General features: G+C 45.0%; 1 protein-coding gene across 3 annotated transcripts; it reads left to right on the top strand.

Moving 5' to 3' along the window:
- The first annotated feature begins 120 nt into the window (after positions 1-120).
- Positions 121-8,686, top strand: LOC134071615 (C-type lectin domain family 10 member A-like). 3 transcript variants are annotated; one of them, XM_062528403.1, is made up of 9 exons: positions 165-237; positions 358-430; positions 1,081-1,188; positions 1,407-1,493; positions 1,657-1,782; positions 1,937-1,981; positions 4,436-4,590; positions 5,380-5,495; positions 8,146-8,686. In XM_062528403.1, exons 2-9 carry the CDS (start codon positions 382-384, stop codon positions 8,315-8,317), a joined length of 858 nt encoding a protein of 285 aa, XP_062384387.1. In that variant the 5' UTR covers positions 165-237; positions 358-381; the 3' UTR covers positions 8,318-8,686. The 3 variants fall into 3 exon arrangements, with proteins under 3 accessions (XP_062384386.1, XP_062384388.1, XP_062384387.1); XM_062528402.1 differs by lacking the exon at positions 358-430 and having other exon boundaries at positions 121-237; XM_062528404.1 differs by lacking the exons at positions 358-430; positions 4,436-4,590; positions 5,380-5,495; positions 8,146-8,686 and adding an exon at positions 3,234-3,322 and having other exon boundaries at positions 121-237.
- The last annotated feature ends 17,868 nt before the right edge of the window (positions 8,687-26,554 follow it).

Here is a 26,554-nt window from a genome sequence, read left to right on the forward strand (position 1 = left end):
GATCAACAGTGCAGTGATCTGCATGTATGAAGATGTATGAAGGCCAGCGATAATTTTGCAGCAAAGATCATACGAGGAGATTTCGAGAGACATCCTTCCTTATCCTATTAATAACACAAGTACAGAAGTCATTTGTTGGGTTGATTGTCTCACTCACTCAGTGCATTTCTCTGTTCATCATGGAAATGGATCACATCTATGGAAATGTATGTGCGGATAACACTGAGAGCTACAGAGGTAGGGAACTATTTTATGGTTTGAAAAAAGTAACTAGTTTTTTTTTCGAAACTTGTATACAGACATTATTTTGCAAAACCATACACTGTACAACTCTTAGTTCCTCCTTTTGAAATATAGCCTAAGGAACGTGAATGAAGCATTATGTGGTGGATCAATCCTGCACTTATAGGTGAAAGTGGAGATACCCTGGGTAAAATATTTCTCTCCCAAAGTCTTTTAACTTTATCACTTGAGTTAGAGTACAAAAGTACTCCCTTTCAAATGTACACCTACATCTCAAGTATCAAAAGTAATGATGTAATTTATTATGTTATTCTAATTGTTGTAATAATTCCACATTATACAACCAATCATCTTCAGGAAGTCATCTGGACTGGAGTACAGTAGGTTCTCCAGTGCTGCAGATGATTTTGGTAATCCAGTTGCAGTGGTGGTGAAAGCAAGTCCTATTTATTAAACCGATCGACACCATTGATAGTTTGGGCAAAAACACACAAGCCACTGCTGAGTTCGGTAAAGGAGTGTCAGGACATATGACGTACTTTATTTGTACACAATACTCTATGGTTTTTACACATTTTACTTGTCATACTGTACATAACGTCTACATCTTTTCACAAGTTTGTGAGGATGACTTAAAGCTTAACAATGATATCAAGTTGTAGGAAATATTTTATTCATTTCCAAATTTAGACAAAGAGCCACTAGAAAGGGCCTATAAAGAACCGTGGGTTGTCGACCCCTGATATGGGCAAACTGCAGAATATTTTGTTCAGCCTGAGAAAGAAAGGTTCTCAAGTTATCTGTTAACCAAGTTATTCATGATTTGTCCATGTCCAGCTTCTCAGGCCACCTTAAAGGCCACCACAAAGGTTCAGATTCCCCTCCTGATCATTGGAGCGATTCTGCTTCTTGGTGTAGCAGTTCTTGGTACATTGACATACAAATGTGAGTCTTCTTTTGATATCAGTGCCTGTCAGTGTTTTGGTGGTTTCCTGAAGTGTACATTTCTGAGACGCTTCCTGTTGCAAGTCAGTCACATTGTGTGACGACTTTGCAACACTGTTACATAGTTGCATTATTATTTGTGTTCTCCTACTTTTAAATGCATGCTTTGTATGTACATTGATGTGAGACTAAAATATTCATACATTTGATAAAAATAGATGCAAGTAAACTAAGTGATGAACAAAAGAAGTTTGCCCTGATGGATGCTCAATATAAGAATATATCAGCTGTTTTGAATAACACCGGTGAGTTCTGAAATCAATCTGTAAATAATTGTGACACAATCTGCTGTGTGGTGTTACAAAAAGAAAGACACTGATCTACGTACAGTAGCCTATGTACAGTATGCTGATACTCATTGCATTGTCTTCATCATTTCAACATCTGATATCAAGTTTGGTCTTCTAGATGCACAGTACAAGGATTTACTGGCAACTTACAACATATCCTCAGGTAAACTAAGTGATGAACAAAAGAAGTTTGCCCTGATGGATGCTCAATATAAGGATATATCAGCTGTTTTGAATAACACCGGTGAGTTCTGAAATCAATCTGTAAATAATTGTGACACAATCTGCTGTGTGGTGTTACAAAAAGAAAGACACTGATCTACGTACAGTATGTACAGTACATGCTCATTGCATTGTCTTCATCATTTCAACACCTGATATCAAGTTTGGTCTTCTAGATGCAAAGTACAAGGATTTACTGGCAACTTACAACATATGCTCAGGTAAGTTTGGAGACGCTTGCATCAAAAACAGTTATTGTGTTCAGCTGCATATACTGTATTAATTTAAACTAGTGTGTTGGGTAATACTGTCCTATTGATATCTGCTCATCACAATATTCATCAACTTTTTGGATTTTTTTATAGTCCTGGCGATATGTGCTAAATTTTAAGTAAAATTATAACTTTTTTGAAATATAACACTGAAAGACATACAGGCCCTCATTTATCAAAGGAGCGTAGGCTACGACCAAAAACAGGCGTAAAACTATGGGGTGCCGATTGTAAAAACTTGGTTACAATTTTTTAGCTGATATATTTTCAACATTTAGCTCACTTTTCTCACATTTAGCACATTTTCCTCACATTTGAGACAGAAATTCATGTAAAACAACACGTTATATGTAGTTAACTGTGGAGTCGAACAAATCGTCTTTTTCCCCCGGCTGTTACAACAGCAGTGGGAAAATACAAATATGGAACAAAAATATATAAGTTCACCCACCGTTATTACACAGCCTGGTCTGTGTAACACCATATGTAAGCACTAGCCTAGCCTACACAGATTCCTAGGGTGAGCCGAGGACTAATGTTCGTCAGAAGTGGATTGTGAACATCAACCGAAAGGACTTTGAACAAACACATCACGGTAAGTTTAGTTTAACAGTATTAATCTTAAATCTTGCCAGTTGCCACAATGACTTAGCATGCTGTTCTCTAGTCTTGCATGGCGAAACATCAGCTAACTTTAACGCTGTTGGTGTGGTAATAAGACATGTAGCCTATGGCACCAAATATTTGACGTAGAAGCAAAACTGTAAATTAGTAGGCTATGTGCTAGGAACTTCGGTAGTCGCCAGAATAATTATCTCCATCAACGAAAAGGCATTGAATGATGATTAGCTTAATATTAACTACTAACGTTAGGGCAGCCATGGTGGCTATCAAACCAATATGATTTGGCATTACAAACAGAAAGCGTATGATGGAGTTCGGGGGCAGACGAAACTATGCTAGTAGCAAGACTGCTTTCCTTCTTTGGTAACGTTAACCATGAAAACATCAGTTATTTGGAAATATCTAGGTGTGTTTTCCTCCGATTCATTATTGTAACAAACCGTTTTTGGGTAGCACTCACATTTAAAACTCACGTGGATATTAGATGTTGTGTAAAATGTTGGGGTTAAATTTGTTGTTGTGCTGAGTTATAGTAGCCTAAGTCAATTTCCTTTTCTCTATATTTGTATTTTTTCAGGGGTCAATGTCATCTGGAAGAGCACTTCCCAAAAGATGTCTTCAGCCCTTACAAGAGGACACATCATGTGCTGAACCTGAAGTTACTGAATCTGGAGTAGCCTAGAGTGAATGTCAGCGATTTGGAAAATATGCCTCTGCACAAGTGTGATGTTGGTTCAGATGTTGGTTAATCGGCACCCCATATAAAACAGGCGTACGCTTGTTTCCACGCAAAGTATGGCATTATCAATGTGAACATGATCGGTGGCTACGCTCAAATCTCACGTCTAGTCTGAACTCGTGTAGCCTACAGTACGCAAGTTTTTCAGGCGGCATGCATCGCGCAGCAGTAAATCGGCGGTGCTTTAGAAAGTTAGTTGAATTGATGGACTATCTCGGACATAACACCTTTCCTGAACATGTGCAGCCTATTTTCTGTAATGAAGCATATTATATTGACATATTTCATGGCTTAGAATAGCCATAGGCGATGATTACTTTCTCTTTGGCAAACGCAACATTCATGAATTAGGCCTATAGGCATATATATTTTAAAAGGGCAAATTTCAGTGTCGTAAGGTTTTGTAATAATGAATATAGTATGATGCGTTCTCTCTGCGAAAATAAAGTCTGTTGCGCTCAAATCGCTCTAGTTTCCCGCCTTCCTTGATGACAGCTTCTAGCTGTCAAAATTAACAAGGTTCAGCTGGACGTCACTGTGGCTCGAGATCACTAATGATCTTTTTTGGACGTATAATGCACCTTCATGTCGTAAATTCTAGGGGCGAGGCCATTAAAATGAGCATTATATAGGGGCGTGATATTTAAATCACGCTTGTTTCCAGCCGCCACATTTATCAACAAACGTTCATTCGCTGGAATTGGAGTGATACGAAAGTTTGATGAATCACACGTGAGCCCCGTCATAAGATGATTTCTGCGCTCAGATATACGCTGGTTTCTACGCTCTGTTGATAAATGAGGGCCACAGTGTTTAGCACCCTGAATATGTTCAGAAAGGGAATCTCCATTTTTCTTTCCATCATAATCAATTTTTAAATCATATCTCCTGAACCAAACAAAATAACACTAAAGGTGATGTCTCCTCTGTTTGGATGGTCAATGATTACAATGATGCCTATAACTTCAGGTGAATAGTAAAAGGTGAATTCAGTGACGCTGTGAGAAGGAAATCACTTGCACATGCACTTTTTCTATCAGCTAAATGCAGTTGTAGGGCTTGTCCAGAGGGATGGAAGCATCACAGAGAAACATGCTACCTGTTCTCCTCTTCAAAAAGGAACTGGGAGGGAAGTCGAGACCACTGCATCACCTTAGGAGGTCATCTAGTCATAGTGAATGATCAAGAGGAGCAGGTAAAGTGGACTGTTACGTCCCTGTGTGTTTCTTTCAGTGTGTGTTTGCTTCGGTCTGCCTGTTTCTTTCTGTGTCTTGTGTTTGTGTTAATTGCAGACGGTCCTGTCGGCTAACAGCCCTTAATTGCCTGCGCGGTGATTGGGTTTCCACCATTTAAAAAGGGGGCTTCCTGGTTGGAGAGGGAGGTTATTGGTTTGGTCTTTGGATTTTGGGTTGGCCGCTACGCTACTCTGCTCCACTCCGCTGCCCTGCGCAAGCCAGCGCTCTGGGTTTTTGCTGTCGCCGTTGCTCCCGCCTGCTCTCGGAGTGAGAGTCTGGAAAAGGCTGGGGATTTTCTGGGCCTGCTTTTGGGGGCCTTGCGTTTCGGCAGACTTAGTTTTTTGTTGTCTTATATTTTTTCGTATTATTATTATTTTGTAAATAAATACTTTTGCATTTAATATTCCGTGTGTTGCCATCTCCCATTAATTTAATCATGTCCCGTAAAACCCCTAGACTGGGACATGACATGGACTACATGTGTGAACATCTGAGGTGGACACGTTGGGCAATGTGTAGCCTCGTATGTTGTGTAGAATATGTGAAATCAACAAATGTGTGGCTCACATGGGTCCCAATTGATAAGGAAGACCTCCAAAGCTTGATTTATGCTTCCCTGAGTTCCTTAAGATTTTTACAGTATCTCTAGTATCAATACTAACTTTTCAACAAAAATTTGTGTCTATTTCATTACGAGCATCAAATGTAATATCCTCTTCATAGTAACATCTCTGTGTTCCTCCCTTCAGCATTTTCTGGCTGCTCAAGCAAAAGATGTACATCACTGGATTGGACTGAATGATCTTGCAGTGGAGGGACAATGGCGTTGGGTGGACAACAAAAGTCTCAGCGAGACGGGAGTTGTGTAAGCTATGAGGCAATTGTATTTACAGCACACATAGGCCTACAGTCATTTGTCATGAACCTCATTCACCCATTTCACAGTGAAACCCCACTAATGTAGATATTTCCATCAATTCCTGTATTGTCCTGTCTCATTATAATGGTCCATGCTCAGAGATATTGCCATTGAAGTGTTTTACACTTTCATCTCTCACACTGTACTCATGTCATGTCTCTCAACTAGGCATTCGTGAGGCTAACTTCATTTGCAATCTCTGTGTTCTGTTGTTCTTGGATTTAGTGTATAGACATTGTAATTGTATTAGTTAGGGCTGGGACTCGATTAAAAAAATTAATCTAATTAATTAGAGGCTTTGTAATCAATTAATCGAAATTAATCGCATTTTAATTGTATATAAATATATGACCTGAGAACAGTGAGAAGTATTTTTTTTCACATGGATTTTTAGTATAGCCTACTATTGGATAATGACTGAATACATAGGCCTAAGCTTAAGCAACAAAAATATTGTTTATTAATAAGTCCAACAGACCAGTGCAATTTTTGCCATAAAGTGTAGCAATACCATATTTACAAATAGTACATTTTCAGAAATTCATGTAGCCTATAGATAGGTAGACCTTCTGTAAACTACAATACTGTGATATCCTGTTAATTGTGTCACCTGTTACCTTGAGTTGAGTTCATGAAATTGTTGTGTCCCTTTAAGGGGAACTGGGGGGCGGAGTTTACGTGTGTGCGTGTGTGCTTGTATGGTTCTGAGTGTGAAGTTTCTTTTAGGTCTATGAAAGTTGGACATGGAATTAGGTGCGGTGGATTACTGTTATTAGCGTGAGTTGTGGCTGTAACAGCAACTCGGTTGCTATTTAATAATAAATAAAGCTCAGAGGTTTCCCTCAAGTGTCTGGACTGGAGTATCACAATACTTTGTCCACGCTAGCAGCTAGCTGCTTTATGTTTTGCACTGAGGTGATACCTGTGGTGATACGTCCTTGTTGCATAGGTTGCACACAACCATGCTCTTATCTGCGCTTCCATCCGTTCGTTTTTTGTAACAACATTTCCCATCCACGGGGCCAACCAACACGGTCACATCAGCTTCTTTGTTCATGTTCACTGTGCCACTGTGGTTTGTTTTGTCTGAACCTTACAGTCTATGGCAGTGGTCGGCAATAGGCGGCCCGCGGGCCAGATGCGGCCCGCAAGCAAAAATATCTGGCCCGTGAGATCTTTTGAACCAGAGAATGAAAAAAAAAAAAAAAACTTTTTAAAAATCGGACTGCCAGTCTCAAACATGCTCTTTATTTTTGAAACGTAACTTTCCAGAACAGAAGAATTTCAAGCAATCTAAATGCTTAGATATTTGTTTCATCTGAATACGAGTGAAGAAGCACGCAGCGAGGTGCAGCGTTAACGCACAACATGCAAAAACAAATGAAGTCAGTGGACAGCGCTGGTTCTCAAATTCCAAGCTAGTCCCTAGAACACATGTTGTCATTCAAACAACGGACATAGGCTTATGGTGATAATTAAAACACGACTTCTTTTAAACAGGCCTGACATCAAACAGGCAATTTACGCACATAGAACTGTGAAAAGTAAAACACGAGTTTCAAACATAGCGTGCGTGTTATTTAGGAACGCAACCTTTAAATTAGCATGCTTAGTTTCGTGGTGCCGTCTTGTAGCCTACTCTTTGCATGCAGAGACACCCTCGTTAGTTGTTACAGATCAGGTGGGCTTTGCATTAATACAATTAGGGAGGATGAATAGTTCTCTGCCCAATCATTAAATATCCTGTTTTCGCTGTTAACTTTTCTCTTCAGATTTTTTCATAGTGCCATTTTTTGACAGCTAACAGCAACGCGTGGAAATGTTTTTCTGGTGGTTTTTATTCTTATTTTTTAAAGACACAGGCATATAATAGCGCCCCCAATGACCAGTCGACAAATTTAACCTAGCCTACAGCCTGCTTGAATGTCTCTGCTCTGTCATTTCAAGAGCGCCTATCATTTTTACCTCCTCCGATATTAATTAATTAAATTAGCCATTGTTTTGGTTGTGAACTTGTGGCCCGCTATGTAATGGCTTGGAAAATATCTGGCCCGAGGCCAAACTTAATTGCCGACCCCTGGTCTATGGTCTGAACCGAACTACTTGGTGCTCCAGTATAATCGGTCCGTCTGAAACTCATCCAGTGAGAAACGTTCCGCGGTGCAAAAATAAATAGGCATACGATTAAAATGCGTCAATTTTTTTAACGCATTAATGTTTGTGTAATTAATTAATCGTAATTAACGCGCTAAAGTCCCGGCCCTAGTATTAGTTTGACCTGATGACCCTATTCACACCTGAACACGCTCCAACTGAGAATTTCACTTTTCATAACATTTTAAATTCACATTCATTAATCTTATCTTGAGTGCAGGGGTGTTACGACAGATATTGTAATCTAATCAGACTAATTTTAGCCATGAATTTTACAGTGTGATATCATTAACACTGGATTGTGTTTTGAACGACGGAACTTGCTAACTTGTTAAGTAGCCTGTTGTTTGAGTGAAAATTGTGTCGTACCATGGCTGTTTAGCAATGTCTTAGGCAGCTTTTCTAAAGCAAACACTAATTGATGATTACTGTCTCTTTAAAGTTTCTGGTTTAAGAGATCAAACCTCAATCAAGCAGATGAGCCAGATAACTGGAAGCAGGAGGATCCTTCAGGGGAGAACTGCGCTAGCATTTCCTTGCACAACGGGGATTGGCAAGACAATTCCTGTAAAACAAACAATCTTTTTGTTTGTGAGACATTGGCTAGTTCTTGACATGTAATTTCATTAAATATTTCAAATGACAATGATCTGTTTGTCATCCAATTTTATGCAGACTTGCTTTGTTATCTGGGATATTTTCAATAACCAATTATGTGATGCTGAAAAAATAGAATTTTTGTTTTTAATGTAATACAAAATGTTATGTAGCAGCTACTAATGATTTTTTCTCATTTGAATCCATCTGAAAACAAATAAAATGCTATGCAAGTAAGTAATGAATGCTCCTAATGTATGTAAAATGTGTAGGAACTGTGAAGGCTAGGCTAGTTTGTTGTCTAGATGTTGGCCTACAGTAGATATAATTCCACTACTGTGTGTGTGAGTGAGTCTGAATCAGTCTACTGAAGGAAATGTAAAACATTCCAGCAGTCCATTTCAATGAGAGAAATTATAATTATGTTATTGAAAATCAAGAATAATGATTTCGCTACTCTGTTTTTGATAAAATGGGGATCAGAATTCCTCATTGTTCAATCTGAAATGGCAATCTTGTAAATATTTTTCCTTGACAGGAAACAATAAAGGTGGATGAGAAGAAAATAGACATCCCGCATCTCTCCCTTACAAGACGATTCGATTCATATCTGAATACATAATTCACAGACAATGTGTTTCAATACAGAACAATTTGGTGTGATTCGATATAATGCAATACGATGTACCGTTCTTAATTAATCTCATATCATTTTCCAGATTGCAGAATTAGTTTTGCTACTTTAAATGGAATGAGAAAAAATACAATATGCATGCAACAGACCTTTATTCACTCCATTTAAAGCTACAGTTGGTAAGTCTGGATGATTGAGGGGACTAGCCAAAAACGTATGCAACTATCAATATCATGCCCCGCCCCCACTACAACAGTAGCCTGACCAGCCAGACCCCACTCACGCTCTGGGTGGGATAAACAGTTGTCTTTCAAATTCCTTCTCCACGCAATAGGATAATGCTAAACGAATCATCTCCTTGTTTTCAAGTAGCAGGATGCGTAACCGTCGCAACTTCTGGTCGCATGTCAGTCACCATTATGTTAAGCCCGCCCACCGACTCTATACACAATGTGATTGGTCCGGTGATTCTTCCATTTCCCCAGCTCCCAAGCTCTACGGAGAGTTGCTAGACTGCCCCGGCAGCCAAATTAGATTTCCTGCCGCAAGGGGCGTCTAGATTTTTAGGCTACTACAACAGAGCATCCCATCGAGTAGTGCTTGTTGACTGCGCACAAACTGTGATTGACTGTCAGATCTGCCAATGATCATACAGCGCTGCCCTTATTGGACCAGAACAACCGGGAGCAATGCTGTCGGTTTCAGTGAATGATCAAAACCATATCACCAACTGCAGCCTTAAGAATGCATCTTGCGTGCTCAGGAGAGAGACAACGCAGACAAGGCAGATTCAAGTTGAATTGTCATTGTGTGTCTCCTTTTTAAAGGTATACTATGCAGGATTGGCGATTTCATCGCCGGTTTCGCTTTCACTTTTAATTTTCGCTCGTTTTATGCTTGCATATTTCTCTGCAGAGCTTCCCCTACAGCTTTAGCGTGTATATTTTACAAAACTCCTCAATCGGTCAGTCTGCCGTGCCTTTTCATGAGACTTTACATGACACTTCCTGGAGTAGAGCATGGGTGCGTGCCCGAAGATTCCTGAAGTTGCAAGTGTGGTTCTACGGCTATAGACCACTAGGGCGGCCGAAAAATACATCGTTTGACCGGTATTGACTCATTTAATGATATATAACAGTATGAAACGAATTGATTAACTGAAAAACGTTGCATAGTATACCTTTAATATAATGAACGTTTAAAAGGAAATCGTGAAGGCAACAAAGACAAGGCTATACAGACACACAGCGTGGAAATCATTTGGTGACACTTGACTGACAGACCAGAGCAGTGCTATAACATAAATAAAGGGTAGGCTATAAGCAAAAATGTGAAAAGTGTCTGTTCATAAAAATGTTTTGAGGCTTGTATAGGTCAACACTATGAGTGATCTTTAGAGTGTAGAAAATTATGATAAAGCAGAAGTTGCAGGGCAATTTCGAGACTCCAGCTGAAAGATCTAATCAAACAGTGGTCAGACTATCATAACTGTGACCTGGGGAAGTTGAAGTGTTATCAGACTTGCAGTGGAGAATTGTGACCACAGCAACATTCACCCACTTCAAGTTTCAAGTTAAAGTTAAGTAAAGTTTGTGAGTGTGGGAATGAACTATTGTTTGTGAAAACAAACACATTGGCAGTTTTGGCAATTAGTAGCCTACAGCGTTACTGTAATACATTCACACAGACTTCCTATTTGCAGATTTCCCTCAAAGGAAACTCTTTATGAGGATTAGGCATTTTTAAGCAATTTATTATGACCACTGCTTTTTGTTTTCTCTACATCTTCATCCTGAATTTGTGGTCAATACGGAGACCGTAACACCGGGGCACATGAAATTTGGTGGGCATGTAGCCCCACTAGACTTTTACTGAGAATTTTTTGGACTTTCAGATTAGGGGTCCGGCCACCGTGTCAGCACCATGGAGAGGCAAGCACACAGGAGGATGGCGAGACAGATAGAAGAACGTTGTTAAACAAAGATATAAACATAAATAAACAAAGAAAAGTCACATTACCTTGCTACGCTGTAACTGCAACTACTTCTTGCGATCCGTTCACAGTTTTTGATTGAGTCGTTCTTCTTTCTCCATCTCCAACAGAGTTAGATAAAGTCCATCTTCACAATGAGTACAAAGTACTAGTACTAGGGGATTTCCAGGCAGATATTAACTTGGAACTAGGCTATACTTAGGGGCGAAGCACTGCTACTTGGGTGTAGATATATCATGCAACACATGAGTACTTTCTCACTCGCCACAGCAAGGACAATTTCTAATACTAGTATAAATACACAGTATTTGATGTGAAACTAAAATGTTCATACATTTATGTGTTAAGTTAAATGCTATGTGCTAAGACATCAAGTGTCTGCTGAATATAATGCAATTTATTCCCAAATCAAATCAAGAAAGTATAAAAATTCTTAACTTATCTTAAAACAATTGTGACACTATAGTCTTATGTATTTTTCATGCTACGTATGGCTCCTGACTGATGCAATACAGACGATCAATGATTCTGTATACCTTGTGTTGAATGTGTAGGTAATTCTATATTTCTATATAATTACTTATTAATTTATACTGGCAAACTCAAGAAAACTTAAGAATCAGGTTTTATTCTTACAAGCAGAGAGGGTAACATTAGCTTTAGCGCTAGTCTGAGGAGGCCATGGGCCCTTGGATTGAACCAAAGACCCATGGCCTGCAGCATGTCTTCCTTCTACAAAAGTCAATCTCTCATTTTTCTTCTTCTTCTAATTCATCACATTTATAAACTTTTGAACAAAGGGGACAGGGCGCCAAAAACAAGGCAAGGTCATTGGTTCACTTAGATGGCTTCAGTCACACCCATTCACACCTAGCCACACCTTCTTACTCTGATTAGGCTTACATGTGGAGGGATATCATCATATGTCACTTACAGAATATTCCAAACATTCTTACACTGGAATCATTACAATCCTTACGCTGAGACTATCATAATGATACCAGACATGAATACATTTACATTTCATGACATATAGATATATATTACATCAAGGTAGAATCCTTTGTCTTAGGGCAACTGCCAAAGTTCCAAAGGAATGTTGGCAATTAGCATTTCACAGGGGGGGGAGTGTTTTCCTCCAAACACAACAAGTATCCTTGCTTGCACAGATTGTGATTCAAGGCTGCTTACAATGGTATGGAACTCCAAAATAATACTGTAGCATTTTGCAATAAAGAGCGGGAATGATTTCTTCAGAGTGTTTTTATTAAGTCTCCTTCACATTGAACACACACACGTAGGGACAGACCCGGCCCTAATGCCCCAGGACTGTACCTCTGTATAAGGCTGTGCTGGAAGCACACACCAGTAATAAGCACTCTAGTGACTACAGAACACAGCCACAACATTCAAGATAATGCATTACCGTAAACAACATTGTAGTACTCAACAGTTATCAACATTAACATTCAGATATGCTTCGCACAGCATTGTGGGAACTCATTACTAGGGACTGCCTATGCTGGCACGCTACATAGCCCCCACTAAGGCTGGTCAGTGTCCTCATCAACCCAAGCCTTCAACACAAAATCCTGCAGGCGTGCCGGCACCCGGTGTGGCCGCTGTGAGCGCCCAGCTGATGCTGCTGGTGGAGACGGCGCAGGTGTTGGGATAGTGGCCGCTGCCTCGCAGTCATTTTGCACCTCAGCTTGTGCTTGTGGCCGGTATGGGGCCAGCCGGTCCCGATGGAGAGCCACAGACCTCCGACGCCCCACTATCTGGACTCGGTAGACCACGTCTGACAGTCTCTCTAATACACAACACGGTCCTACCCACTGGCTTGACAGCTTAGGGGATATGCCCTTTTTCCTGTCTGGGCAGAATACCCAGACCTGGTCACCGGCCTGGAACTCCTGGCCGCAGCAACGTGTGTCATAAGCCCGCTTTTGCTTCACGCCAGCAGCACCCATGGCTCGTCTGGCCATCTCGTGCACCTCTCTCAGCCTCTCGCGCAATTGTCTGTAATAGTCCATACCAGGCTTGCCTCCAATTTCGGGCTCGGGGGGTGCACCGAACACCAAGTCAATGGGTGTGCGCAACTCCCGTCCAAACATTAGGGCTGCGGGAGTACACTTAGTTGATTCCTGTACCGCAGTCCGATATGCCCAAAGGACCAGGGGCAAATGACGGTCCCAGTCCTGCTGCCGGCGGTCTGTCAAGATGGCCAACTGTACGGCAAGTGTCCGGTTGAACCGCTCCACCAGCCCGTCACTTTGTGGGTGGAGCGGTGTCGTCCGTGTTTTACGGACACCTAGCCGCCGGCAGACCTCGGCGAACACCTCCGCCTCGAAATTCCGCCCCTGGTCACTGTGGAGCTCTCCCGGAGCTCCGAAACGGCAAAACATCTCCATGACCAACTTATCCGCTGTTGTAGGAGCACTCTGATCAGGTACTGCATACGCCTCGGGCCACTTTGTAAAATAGTCCATGGCCACAATGACGTAGCGGTTCCCCAGGTCAGAGAGGGGAAAAGGACCAAGAACGTCCACAGCTACCCGCTCCATGGGAGCCCCCACTGCATACTGCTGCAACGGAGCGTGGGAACGTTGTGTAGGCCCCTTCTTGGCTGTGCAGGGGTCACAGCAGTGCACAGAGTTGCACGTCGTGTCGGCATCCAGGCCAGTAGAAGTGGCTTCTCAAGCGGTGGAGTGTCTTAGAAATGCCGAAGTGAGCAGCCCCCACTGCGCCGTGCACCAGCTCCAACACACGAGCTCGCAGACTGGCTGGAACTAACAACTGGAAAATGTCAAACTGTCCGTCAGGAGCCCGCCAGCGTCGATACAGCAGCCCATTGCATAAAACCATGGCAAGCCACTGTGAGTGAAGTGCCTTGGTCTCAGGGTCCAGTGCAGAGACATCAGTCCACGGTGGCCGTTGCCCCGCCTCGACCCAGGACAAGACACGGGTGAGGACGGGGTCTTCTGCTTGAGCCTCCTGCAACTCCTCCGCAGCAATCATGTCCAACGGCCCTGTCTGTAAGCCTGCTTCTACGTTCGTGGCTCTGCAGGTCTGCGACACCACACCCACATCCCCTCCGCCGATCCCGCCTGGCTGGGGTGCGAAGTTCGCTGTCGCCGCCTCTCCGCCGACTGCGCCGTGCTGGGGAGCGATGCTCGCCGCCGCCTCTCTGCTGGCTGTGCCGTGCTGGGGTGCGATGCTCGCCGCCGCCTCTCTGCTGGCTGTGCCGTGCTGGGGTGCGATGCTCGCCGCCGCCTCTCGGCTGGCTCTGCTGGCTGTGCCGTGCTGGGGTGCGATGCTCGCCGCCGCCTCTCTGCTGGCTGTGCCGTGCTGGGGTGCGATGCTCGCCGCCGCCTCTCTCCTAGCTGTGCCGTGCTGGGGTGCGATGCTCGCCGCCGCCTCTCGGCTGGCTCTACTGGCTGTGCCGTGCTGGGGTGCGATGCTCGCCGCCGCCTCTCTGCTGGTTGTGCCGTGCTGGGGTGCGATGCTCGCCGCCGCCTCTCTGCTGGCTGTGCCGTGCTGGGGTGCGATGCTCGCCGCCGCCTCTCTGCTGGCTCTGCTGGCTGTGCCGTGCTGGGGTGCGGCGCTCACCGATGGACAGGCCCGCAGACGACGGACGATCTGGAGCTCCGGACTGGCATCACCCAGTCTGCTCTCCTCTTTGCGCTGACAATGGCGGCACAGCTCCGCCACACAAGGACGCCTGGACAAAGCGTCTGCATTGCCGTGTAACCTGCCTGCTCGGTGGCGAATCTCAAAATCATAGTCTTGCAGAGTCTCTAGCCACCGAGCTAGCTGGCCCTCTGGCTCCTTAAAACTCAGAAGCCAGGTGAGTGAGGCATGATCAGTTCTTAACAGGAAACGCTTGCCATACAAGTACGTACGAAAGTGGCGGATACCCAGCACCACTGCTAACAGCTCTCGTCGGGTTACGCAATAATTTCGCTCTGCCCGACTGAGTGACCGGCTGAAGTACGCTATTACTTGTTCCCCCTGTTCTCCCTCCTGGGAAAGAACTGCGCCGACCCCCACGTCGCTGGCATCCGTGTCGAGGGTGAAAGATAGCAGTGGGTTGGGGAAAGCAAGTACCGGGGCCTCACACAGCGCTCTCCGGAGCTGACTGAACGCAACATCACAGTCCTGAGACCACGAGAATGGCTGCCCTTTGTGTGTCAGCTGATGTAGCGGGTTAGCGACCGTAGCGAAATCCTGAATGAACCGTCGATAATAGGACGCCAGACCTAGAAAACTACGGAGCTCTGACCCGTTGTGCGGCACAGGCCAGTTTTTCACGGTGTCCACTTTAACGGGATCAGTAGCGACCCCCTCTGCCCCTATGACATGGCCCAGGAACGCAGTCTGTCTCCGGAATAGGTGGCACTTTTTAGGGTGCAGTTTCAGTCCCGCCCCGCGAATAGCATCGAACACCTTCCCCAGGTTATCCAAAGCCGATGAAAAACTGTCCGCATGACACAGAATATCGTCTAAGTACACTACGCAACAGCTACGGGGAATGCCCGCTAGGACTCGCTCCATTAACCGTTCGAAATTCGCCGGCCCGTTACATAGTCCGAAAGGTAACACTCGGAACTGCCATAACCCCTGGCCTATCGTAAACGCAGTCTTACGCTGGGTTTCCAGAGCTTGTCACCACGCGAAAATCGCCTGCTTAGATTTCGCCCAGGGGGCGTGGTCACACGCCTGGCGTTTCGGCTGAGTGACAGTCAAGATAATTTTGCGGCAGCTAGGTAGCTAGTTAGCTAACTAGCCAGCTAACTAGGTAGCTATGTAGCAAATTATTAGCATTTGAATGTTGCCGTCATGATTAAGTTGTGCATACTTAATTGCACATTAAATTGTGTGTGAGATCGATGCATAGACAGATAAAAGTGAGATGGGGTGAGATGGGGTGGGATGGGGTGGTGGGTGTTTCGTTGACATTGTCATGCATCTCTTGAAATACACGTTTTGTTAGTTATACACAGAGTGGTAGATAAAACTCTCTCTATGGCTCTGGTTCTACACGTTCAGGTTTTTTATTGATGTGATTGTTTGCCAAAGAAAAATGCACAAATCAGATTACGTCCCGCTCTTTTACAGTTCAATGTATGAATAAATTATTATTACAGTACATGACATAATTAACAGAATCTTGAATCATGATAACGCACATAAACAACCAATTGGGTAGCTTGCCGCTCATTTCGTGTTCTATTTCGGAACGCATGAGGAATATAAATATGGGTTTGAAAAAACAAAGTTTTCAGAATAGTTGTATACACTATGGATCAGCGATTGTGCAAGATTTTGCTTCTCCTCGTACTGCGGCGAAGAAGACAGCGGCGGCAGCAGCAGCGGCGGCAGCAGCAGCGACAGCGGCGGCAGCACAGGTTCTGGGTGCACCCCATACGCAGAACTCGCAGGACCCATGGCGAGTACCATCTTTTGGTGCAAGAGCTGCGTCTGGATGACGGCCTTTTCCGACAATACTTTAGGCTATCTAAAGAGCAGTTCGATGACCTTCTGTCGCGAGTTGGACCCCGGATCACCCGGCGAGACACTCAGATGCGTGCATCGATTGGACCGGCTGAGCGTCTCGCCATTTGCCTTCGGTGAGTAATTTTTCTATTTACGCACGGCATTTTACGCACTGCATGTTGACATACTGCGCCATCGTATGCAGGCTTTATCCTCTGTATTAATGAAATGTCTACCTCTGTCTGCTATGACATTTTGTAGTATTTGAATGTCATTCTTATTCCATTCATTACAATCCATTGCATAATGCATCACATTTATTAGACTAAACAACATTTTGTATTTTTATTTTATTTTTTATTTATGTATTTGTTCATCAGATACCTTGCCACTGGTGATTCTTTCAAGAGCATCAGTTTCAGCTACCGTGTGGGCCATTCCACTGTAGCTGGCATTGTTGGGGACGTTTCAGAGGTCATCTGGGACTGCCTGGTTGCGGAGTTCATGCCAATTCCGTCAAAGGAGGACTGGCGTTTCATTGCAGAGGACTTCCTGTATAAGTGGGACTTCCCAAATTGCTTGGGTTCCATCGACGGGAAGCATGTAGTGATTCAGGCCCCCGCCAACTCAGGTAGTCTGTTCTTTAACTACAAGCATACCTTCTCCATCGTGTTGCTTGCTGTTGTGGATGCAGACTACCTCTTCCGGATGGTTGACGTGGGTGGCTATGGCCGGAACAGCGACGGTGGAACCCTGAACAACTCCCCCTTTGGTCAGGCTCTGATGGATGGCACCTTGGACCTGCCAGAGGACTGTGTGATTCCCGGCGCTGAACATAGGGGCCCACTGCCGCATGTTTTCCTGGGTGATGAGGCCTTCCCGCTGAGGACTAACCTCATGCGACCCTTCCCTGGCTCCAGTGACTCCAACCTCACACACGAGCGGCGGGTCTACAACTACCGCCTCAGCCGTGCCAGGCTGACGGTGGAGTGTGCATTTGGGATCCTCTCCAGCCAATGGAGAATGTACAGACGCGTCATTGCTGTCAGCGCAGCAAAAGCAGAGGCGTGTGTGAAGGCCACCTGTATCCTCCACAACTTTCTGCGCCTGACTAGATCAGGGAGAAGGACCGGAAGGCCTGTCGCGTCACAGCAGGCTGAGGGATCAGCAGGACTCCAGGATGCACCTCGTGTTGGGAGCAACAACGCCGCCAGAGCTGCCATCCGTGCCAGGGAGGCCTTCTCTGCCTACTTCAACGCAGAAGGTGCTGTCTACTGGCAACCGCAACCATAACCCCTTCCCAAACCAAAGGCTCTTTTAAGAGCCACCCATCTTGATCCTTAAAAAATATATATTTCCAAATGTTACACAAGCACAGTGCTCAAGGTTTGTATGTTACACAAGCACACAAGCACAGTGCTCAAGGTTTGTATGTTACACAAGCACACAAGAACAGTGCTCAAGGTTTGTATGTTACACAAGCACACAAGAACAGTGCTCAAGATTTGTATGTTACACAAACACAATCAGATGGTGTGGCCTATTTACAGTAATAAATTATGCCATAGTATGACATGCTCTATTACATAAATGTTAACCTTAGAATAATAGAAATGCCAGGACCTTAGAATATCAATAGCAATACCTGTAAATCATATCTCAAAGACAGTATCTTCATTGACAAATAATTTATTGTTTAAAAATATTGGTTATCACTCAAAATATTTGGTTTATCACTCACTCATGCATGCACACATACTCGCACGCACATGAAACCCGGGCCTCGAAGGCGTCGTCCTGTTCACCTCCCCCCCTTGACCTCTTCCTGGAGACCACATGTCGTCCAGGGGGGTTGCTGGAGGGTGTAGGTCGCCCAGTGGGGGTGCTGGAGGGTGTAGGTCGCCCAGTGGGGGTGCTGGAGGGTGTAGGCTGTCCAGGGGGGTTGCTGGAGGGTGTAGGTCGCCCAGTGGGGGTGCTGGAGGGTGTAGGCTGTCCAGGGGGGGTGCTGGAGGTTGCAGGTCGCTCAAGGGAGACGGTGGAGGGTGTAGGTTGTCCAGGGGGGTTGCTGGAGGGACCAGGACCTACAGTGGGGTTGCTGGAGGCGGGGGGATGAACCTCGGATTCGTCCTCCGATGTATCCCCATCCTCCAACACTGCGCTCTCAGCAGCCCTGCTCAGCAGTCGTCCAAAATTCCCTGACGACTGCCTGTTCTCCACAAAAGGGGCCAGGAAACCCATGATTAAGAAATATTTCCAAGGCGGCCTGTTCGTCTGCCCAGCGCCGCTCCTGGCCCGATCCTTCTCCTTCTTTTTCTCCTTAATATAGGTGTCCCTTAGCCCCTTCCATTTTTTCAGGCAGTCTTTAGCTATAACAGAAGTACACAAATAATACATCAACACTCTTAAAGCACTTTTCCATGCACACCTCTGCCCTGTCACGCTACTGTATCATTTATTATCTTGCTTGTTGCATGTGTATGTATAGGAAATTGAATTTCCTTCAAGGGTCAATAGCCTAAAGTATATTTATCTACCAAACAGCAATCTAACATCTGTCTACATAATATGATCTAATATGTGTGTGCTTAACCAGCAGTCATTTTGCAAATAAGATTAGCATGAATGCAAAACCCATTTAACTGAAAACCTGAAACTTAGCCAACTTTTTTGTTTGGTTAAGCAACGCAAGCATGCATTTTTCCAAAATAAAATAAACTCACCATCCACACCAACAGTCTCCGCTATCTTCTTCCATGCATCCGACCTTTTCATGGTGTTTTTATAGTCCGCCAGTGAGGCATCATATAAAACAGGGAACAACGCCACCGCTGCAATTAATTGCTCTTCCATTTTTAAAGCTCCCGCTTTGTTGGACTGTCACCACGAATGTCAACAAATGGGCGGGACAGTTAGCCTGGTTAGCTGATATCAGATAGCATACTAGTTGTTTGAACGGCAGTATATGGTCAATTAGCTAGCTCAACAGGTTAGCTTAGTGGCTAGTTAGCGAGACAGACGAGTGCTTCAGTTTATATGCAGCGGTTTATTTAGCCCAAGTATATTCAAGTGGCATACAAATAACAATCCGTTTTAATGTTTTTATGTTGACAACGATTAATGTTTCACAGAAACACCACAGTAGTTCATATCAGCGTGCTAGCTATCTTGTTGCTATGTGTTTACAATGGGTTGTAATGGGTTGACAAGCTAACAAGCTAACTCTACCGTTTGAGAGCTTACGTTAACCTACAATGATCTGTATGTCCTGAACACATTTGTGTTGCATATAAACAACAAACCGTATCAAAATAAACCATTAAAAGTGGTCAATGAACCTTTATTCACATATTATATTTCCCGTTAAAACCCCCGGAGCGGCCGCCATTGTTTCTCAGATTTTTTAGTTACTCCCGCCTCTGTCAACAATGCAAGCTTCTGATTTGCTCTGAGTGGTTCTCATTTGCATAAAGTTGGGAGATCGCCAACTTTGATTCGCCCCATGAGGCGAATTCGCTTCATTTCGCCCTATCGGAGCGAATTTCGCTTCCCTATTCATTTTCAATGGACGCGAGGCGAAATTTAACTTGTGTGGAAACCCACCGTTAGGGCGGGCTTCAGGGGCGAGTTCAATCTGCCAATACCCGCTACGTAGGTCAAGCGAACTAAACCAGCTGGAGCCCGAGATACTATCCAAAGCGTCATCGATGCGAGGCAGGGGATATGAGTCTTTTTTTGTTACCTGATTGAGGCGCCTGTAGTCAACACAGAATCGCCAAGAATTGTCTTTTTTTCGAACGAGTACTGCAGGTGCAGCCCATGGGCTATTGCTAGGTTCAATCACACCTGCCTCAGCCATCTCCTTTATCTTCTCTTCTGCTGCCGTTCTCTTAGCAAGCGGTAGTCGGCGGGGGCGAAGTCGAATGGGCCGGGCGTCTCCAGTGTCGATCTCGTGCTGAACCAAACTTGTGCGGGTGCAATCCTCATCCTTCGCGGCGAAGATATCGGCATAACGTTCAAGTAGATCCCGTACCTGGTTGCGCTGATGGTCCTCCAGCCCCTCAGAGCTGCGCAAGCACAAGTCCTCGATAGCCAGTCTCGTCTCTGCAGAGCGGGCAGTGCCCCGGCTCGGTTGAGGTTGGCTAAAAGTCCCAGACGTTGTTGCGCTCGGGCCGGTTGAGATAGCACGCCGCGCTGTTTGCTTTCGTTTTCGCCCTCGGTGACGTCTCTTTCTAGTGGGCGAAGCCTGTTTGGGTGAAAACTCGACAGGCGGACCTTGTTGAAAACTTCGAGTGAGAAGGGGAGTGGCCTCAGGCCCTTGAAGCGGGAAATGGTCAACCCGCTCCATTGCCACTGCAGCTGCCGTGCTGACTCTGCTGGCTTTCAGCTCCTTCTCTCCTGCCGTGTGGAGCATTACAGTGTCCGAGCCCAGGTGGAGCGTTGCTTGGGAGATATCCACCACAGCCCCCCATCTCTCCAAAAAATCCAGGCCAAGGATACACTCGTCTTGTATTCGGGCCAGCCAAAGCTGGTGGCGAACCATCCTCCCGTTAATGCACACATTCACCGCTTTCTTCCCATACAGTTCAGCCTGTTCGCCAGTGACGGTGGTGATACGTGTCTTCGTTTCCTCCCAACCTGGAGGTTTCGTGGTCGCAGTGTCTGGCAGAATGCCCGGTTTCACAAGCGATATGGTCGAGCCCGTGTCAATCAATGCGTGACCCCGGACCCCATCCAGCACACAGCTCACATACAGTCCTTTAGCCTGCCCCAACCGCCCAAGCCGTATATAGTCTTGATTTAGGTGGGCGATATTGAAGATGACATCCCCCCCGTCGTGTCATCCTCCTTTAGTTTGACTGTGGGACGGGCGGGCGACCCAGCAAACAATTAACGTTCTGCTAACTTTCACTAACGTTAGCTTTTGGTTCCCCTATGGTTCGTTTTTCAGCAACCTACTAATAACGTTTAGAGAACGTTATCTCCAGGTTGTCAAAACAAATAACGTTCCCCTAACGTTTTTACAACTAAAGAAAAAAACGTTATATTCTGGTTGAATCCCAGCAAGCAAATAACGTTAGCCGCTGGTTCTCCTGTGGTTAGTTTATCAGTAACCTTCTAATACCCTGGAGAGAACGTTAGCTCCAGGTTATCAAAGTTTCCCGAACGTTATTACAACTAAAGAAAAAAACGTTATATTCTGGTTGCATTTCTCTTTTCACACAACGTTGCTACTTAGTTGTTTTTAGGTATCTTATTTGTATAACCATATCGGTATTCTCTGGTTATGTGCGTGGGGTTGATTGATGAAAATCGCCCCAGAGTTTCTATGAGTTTCCAATTGAACACGGCCAGCAGCCACACTGCAAAGTCGGAATAATTTGTTGCAAAATCGACATATAGCCCTATTCTATTCTTCCCCCCTCTGTTGGACTGATATTCGGCCGACCAAAGCCAGCGCGAGAAGCTAGGTTGAGAAACTTTCATCTCGGGTCCGTGAGTTCTGGGGTGTTGGTGTTTTAGCAGACTCAACCTCGCTAACTTTAAGACATTTGGATAACACAGAGATAAAGTTACTCACGTAGGCTGGCTGTAGGCTATGGTATCGATCACATTCGTCACATCGTTCTCCATGCACTTGTTCCATTAAGTCCAACAGGCTTTTAAAAAACACTGTACAGGGTAAACCGGGTGGAAGAGCTAGCCATAGTCCCAGGCAGGCACACAACGATTTCATGCTAACTAATCTGACGAATAGTTTTGGATTAATCCATAATCGATTAGAGTGGCACCTGAAATGCATTCATGTTTTTAAAGCTTTATTTGTTATGAAAATATGATGATGAGGACTCCAATGAATTATTTCTCAAACGTTGAGACTGCATCTTAAACAGCACAATGTTCCCGGGGGAGAATTGTTTTATATTAACACGTAGTCCAAGTTATAGCCTATGTTACTGTGCTGTTCACTCAGCCTATCCCACAATTCCCAGTCCCAATTTAAAACAAAATAAACCAAAATCCATCATAATTCTGAACCGAGGACTTTTAATGGCATACGATGCAATAAAAACAGCCAGCTTTGAATGTTGAAACAGTGTGTTAGGCTAGCGCCTGCTCTGCTTATGTTTTGATCTGACTAATCGTTTATTATAGGAAAAGACACCGTAGACAAGAAAGTATTAGACCTAACCGCATTTAAATACTTAGCTGACACATATACATATTAATGGTTCGTATTCCTCGCAGTTCAGCAAGCAGCTAAAGGTAAGTGAAAATTCATATACTATATATAGTCATTGCCTTAAGGCACGTTTAGACTTGCTGTAGACAACGCGTTCGTGTACGCATCATGGCTGCCTCGCGTATTTTGCGGTAGTTTGGTGCGTCGGTCGTGCACGTCGTCGCAAGCGACCACGACGCGTCCGCGAGATGCAATACTGACAAGAAAGTAGGGGGCGATCATTGCCAAAAGAAAGTGACTGCAAGATGCATTATCGACATCAAAGCTGGGGGCAATCATGAGAGTAAACAATGGCACATGGCCACATCCACATCTGATATTAGGCTACTAGTCTCCCCCTGGTGAAGACCTCCAGTAAGGTGCGTAATGCTGCAGCGAGTCTGTACACAGGACACAGCAGGTCGCACACGGTCGCATACGCTTACGTTTGGTCTAACGGCAAGTATAATCCCAGCCTTAGCCATCAGAGACGTTCGCGCTGCAGGTTACAGATAGGCTGTCGTCGCAGACGGCGAGTGTGCAGCGAGCAATGCAAAGATGTCACGATAATACTACATATTTTTTCCCCCTTTACACTTTGTTGCTGGGAGGTTAGGGGAACGTTAATGCAACCAAATAAAGTAAAGTTCCCTAAAGGGTAGGAGAACGTTCTGCTAACCAAAATAAACAACCAGAAAAAAACGTAGTATTTTCGTCAAGAAAACTTTCCTGGGGAACCTTGTGGCAACTTTCGCAACTTTCAGGCAACGTTTTCCTAACCAGGAAAAAAACATTCTAAAAACGTTCTCCTAACCAGAAATTGTTAGCTGGGGAGGCGCAGGAGCAGGAGCAGGACAGTTCCTGGCAATGTGTCCCACCTCCCCACAACGATAACACCCGTCGTTCCTCGCCGCCCTCCTCGAGTCTCGTTGGCTGCGTCGTGGTCGGTTAGCAGCTAGTCGTTGTGGTGGCTTGTCGTGTCATCTCCAGTTCTTCCTCCTCTTCTCTCACTTCCACTTGGCGTACCCGATGTTTCGGTTCGGTTGGGCACAAAATGTGCTCCACTCGCTCGGCCTCATCCAGTGCTGCGACCAGCGAACTGGGGGTGGTCAGGCGGATGTGCTCCCTCAGCCGTTCCGGCTGCACTCCTCGCACGAATGCCTGCAGTGCCAACTCCTCCTGTTGGCTGGGTCTGAACGCCGGATAGCCTCGCCGTGCATACAGACGAAGGTCTGCTGCGAACGCGCCCAAACTTTCCTTCTCGCTCCTACGCCTGGAGGCCAGTTGGTCTCGGGCGTCATCTGTGAAGACTCGCCGGCCATATCTTCGCTGTAAGGCCGCTTCGATCCCGGGCCAACTAGCTTGTTCTTCAGGGGGAAGGTCCTCTAGCACCTGCAGGGCCTTTCCCTCCAGCGCCAACGCCACCTGGACACCAGTCTCCTCTGCTGACCAGCTGTTTAACCTGGCTGCCAGCCTAACTTGGATTAAGTACGTCTCCAGCGGGCTGTCGCCGTTGTATCGTGGCAACTTCGTGCTGGGTCGGCGACTGGTCTCCGTCGTTCTCGCGCTGGGCCGGTGCTCGATGTTCCCAAGGAGGGCGGGTTGTGGCCAGCGAGGCACTCCGCGAGGTTCTCCGTCAATTTGGCTTGACGGTTCCAGAGGTGGCTGATGGAACTCTTCGCTGACACAGCGCGGCATGCTAGCTCCATCTCCCGGGCCCGGCAGATGGCCTTTAGGTTGGACGCTGTCGTACAGCCGTCTCGGCAAGAGGCTCTTCAGGGCCGGGGTTTCGGGATGTCCAGTTGAAATGCCATTCATGACTGAAGGGGTCGACATCCCACTTCTGACACCAATGTAGCGTTTTGCAATAAAGAGCGGGAATGATTTCTTCAGAGTGTTTTTATTAAGTCTCCTTCACATTGAACACACACACGTAGGGACAGACCCGGCCCTAATGCCCCAGGACTGTACCTCTGTATAAGGCTGTGCTGGAAGCACACACCAGTAATAAGCACTCTAGTGACTACAGAACACAGCCACAACATTCAAGATAATGCATTACCGTAAACAACATTGTAGTACTCAACAGTTATCAACATTAACATTCAGATATGCTTCGCACAGCATTGTGGGAACTCATTACTAGGGACTGCCTATGCTGGCACGCTACAATACTCATAAATTATTACCATCAAATGTGAGTTGTATCGGTCATTATTCCCCACAAATGACATTGGGAAACCCAATACAGTTATATTTATTTATTCATCTATATATATTTATTCACCTTGTTTAACTACCACATGTTTATAGGCTAGTCTAGGGCCTAGGCCAGTGTTTCTCAACCGGGGTGCCGTGAGGCCTCCTCAGGGGTGCCGCAGAAACGTGTCTGACTAGAAAAAAAAAAAAAAAGCATAATTTCAGAATTTTTCTTCTAGCTTTATCACGCAGATAAGTAAATTGCGGCCACACATCAGAGAAAATAGATAATTTTTTCTAACCCTGTAGCTGCAGTCCGTAGCCTGTATGGCGTCTCTAAATTGGTTACTTTTGTTTACTGCGTGCGATATCTGATGAGTTGTCAAGTCATAGCGTTATTGTGTGGCGGTTAATTAGCAACATGGCCAGGTTTTTGAAAGAAATATCTGAACATGTGCCCTCCACGTCATCCTCTCTTCATCGTGTGGTTATTCAGTGAAGGAGGTAGAGACCGTCAGCAAGGACTTTGTTTTGCTGGGCAGATATTGACAAATGCGGCCGCTCTGTCTGCTGTGCATGCGGAAGAGTGTAGCCTACTGTAGTTTTTACACCGGGAGTATGGAGGAGGCTATAACCTTGCTTCATTACCAGCAGCATGTTAGAAAGATGCAAAACTGTTAAGTGGCATTAGGGCGCTTTATACACGTAATACTTCCCTCGATCATCACTGACAAGTGCAGAATTTTTACGCGATTGCATTCACCTGCTGTGGTGGCATATTACGGCCAAATGACTAGGTCAGCAGTAGGAAAAGTTCCGGTAGCAGATATACGGACATAAGAATTCAGACAGCCAAAAAAAAAAAAAAAAAGTAAAAAGTCTGTGGCGTGAACATTGCGAAAAACACGTCTGTCTGAAAACGGCTTGAGAAACGTCAGTATGATGACAATTATGCTACCTCACGTTCGGATTCAAGTAGCCTACAGAGAGCGCCCCTAGAGCTGTGGACCAGGAGCTACGTGTGTGTCTGTCATCCATTCCTGCGAGAATAGAGCAGCTGTTTTCATCCTTGCAGGCCCAAGTCTCTCACTGAGTTTAAGTCACACTCCTGTGTGTGTGTGTGTGTGTGTGTGTGTGTGTGTGTGTGTGTGTGCGCGCGCGCACCTATGAGTTTTTTTTAAAAAGTTTGGGGTGCCTTGAGATTATTCAATCATGTAAAGGGTGCCGCGACTGAAAAAAGGTTGAGAAACAATGGCCTAGGCTATGGCCCCGGGCCTGCACTAAAAGATTGTGCTGATACCTTTTGCACCCATCTCGTTCGCAAATCAACTAATTACACAATACTTGTACATTTACTTTCAGTACTTGAGTAGTATTTTTAAAAACAAACTACTTGCAATACTTCAGTACAAAACGTGTTTAATACTTTAGTACTTCCACTTAAGTACATTTTTAAAGAGCACTTATACATCTACTCAAGTCACTTTTTTGATAGAGCACTTGTACTTCTACTCAAGTCTGGATCTCTAGTACTTTATACATCACTGTTATTAAAACATTAGATGCAAGTAAACTAAGTGATGAACAAAAGAAGTTTGCCCTGCTGGATGCTCAATATAAGAATGTGTCAGCTGGTTTGAATGACTCTGGTGAGTGCCTTTCCTGCAAGATGAAGTTTTTTTTTAATCTTTCTGAAATAATTGTGATACAAT

This window comes from Sardina pilchardus, chromosome 23, assembly GCF_963854185.1.
Source record: "Sardina pilchardus chromosome 23, fSarPil1.1, whole genome shotgun sequence".
Taxonomy (NCBI): Eukaryota; Metazoa; Chordata; class Actinopteri; order Clupeiformes; family Clupeidae; genus Sardina; species Sardina pilchardus.

Bases quoted from the DNA above. Each gene is read 5' to 3' on its own strand.
- LOC134071615 (XM_062528402.1), top strand. From the start codon at position 180: ATGGAAATGGATCACATCTATGGAAATGTATGTGCGGATAACACTGAG. The intron at 238-1,080 runs GTAGGGAACTAT...GTCCATGTCCAG, and splicing joins TAACACTGAGAGCTACAGAG to CTTCTCAGGCCACCTTAAAG. The intron at 1,783-1,936 runs GTGAGTTCTGAA...TTGGTCTTCTAG, and splicing joins AGCTGTTTTGAATAACACCG to ATGCAAAGTACAAGGATTTA.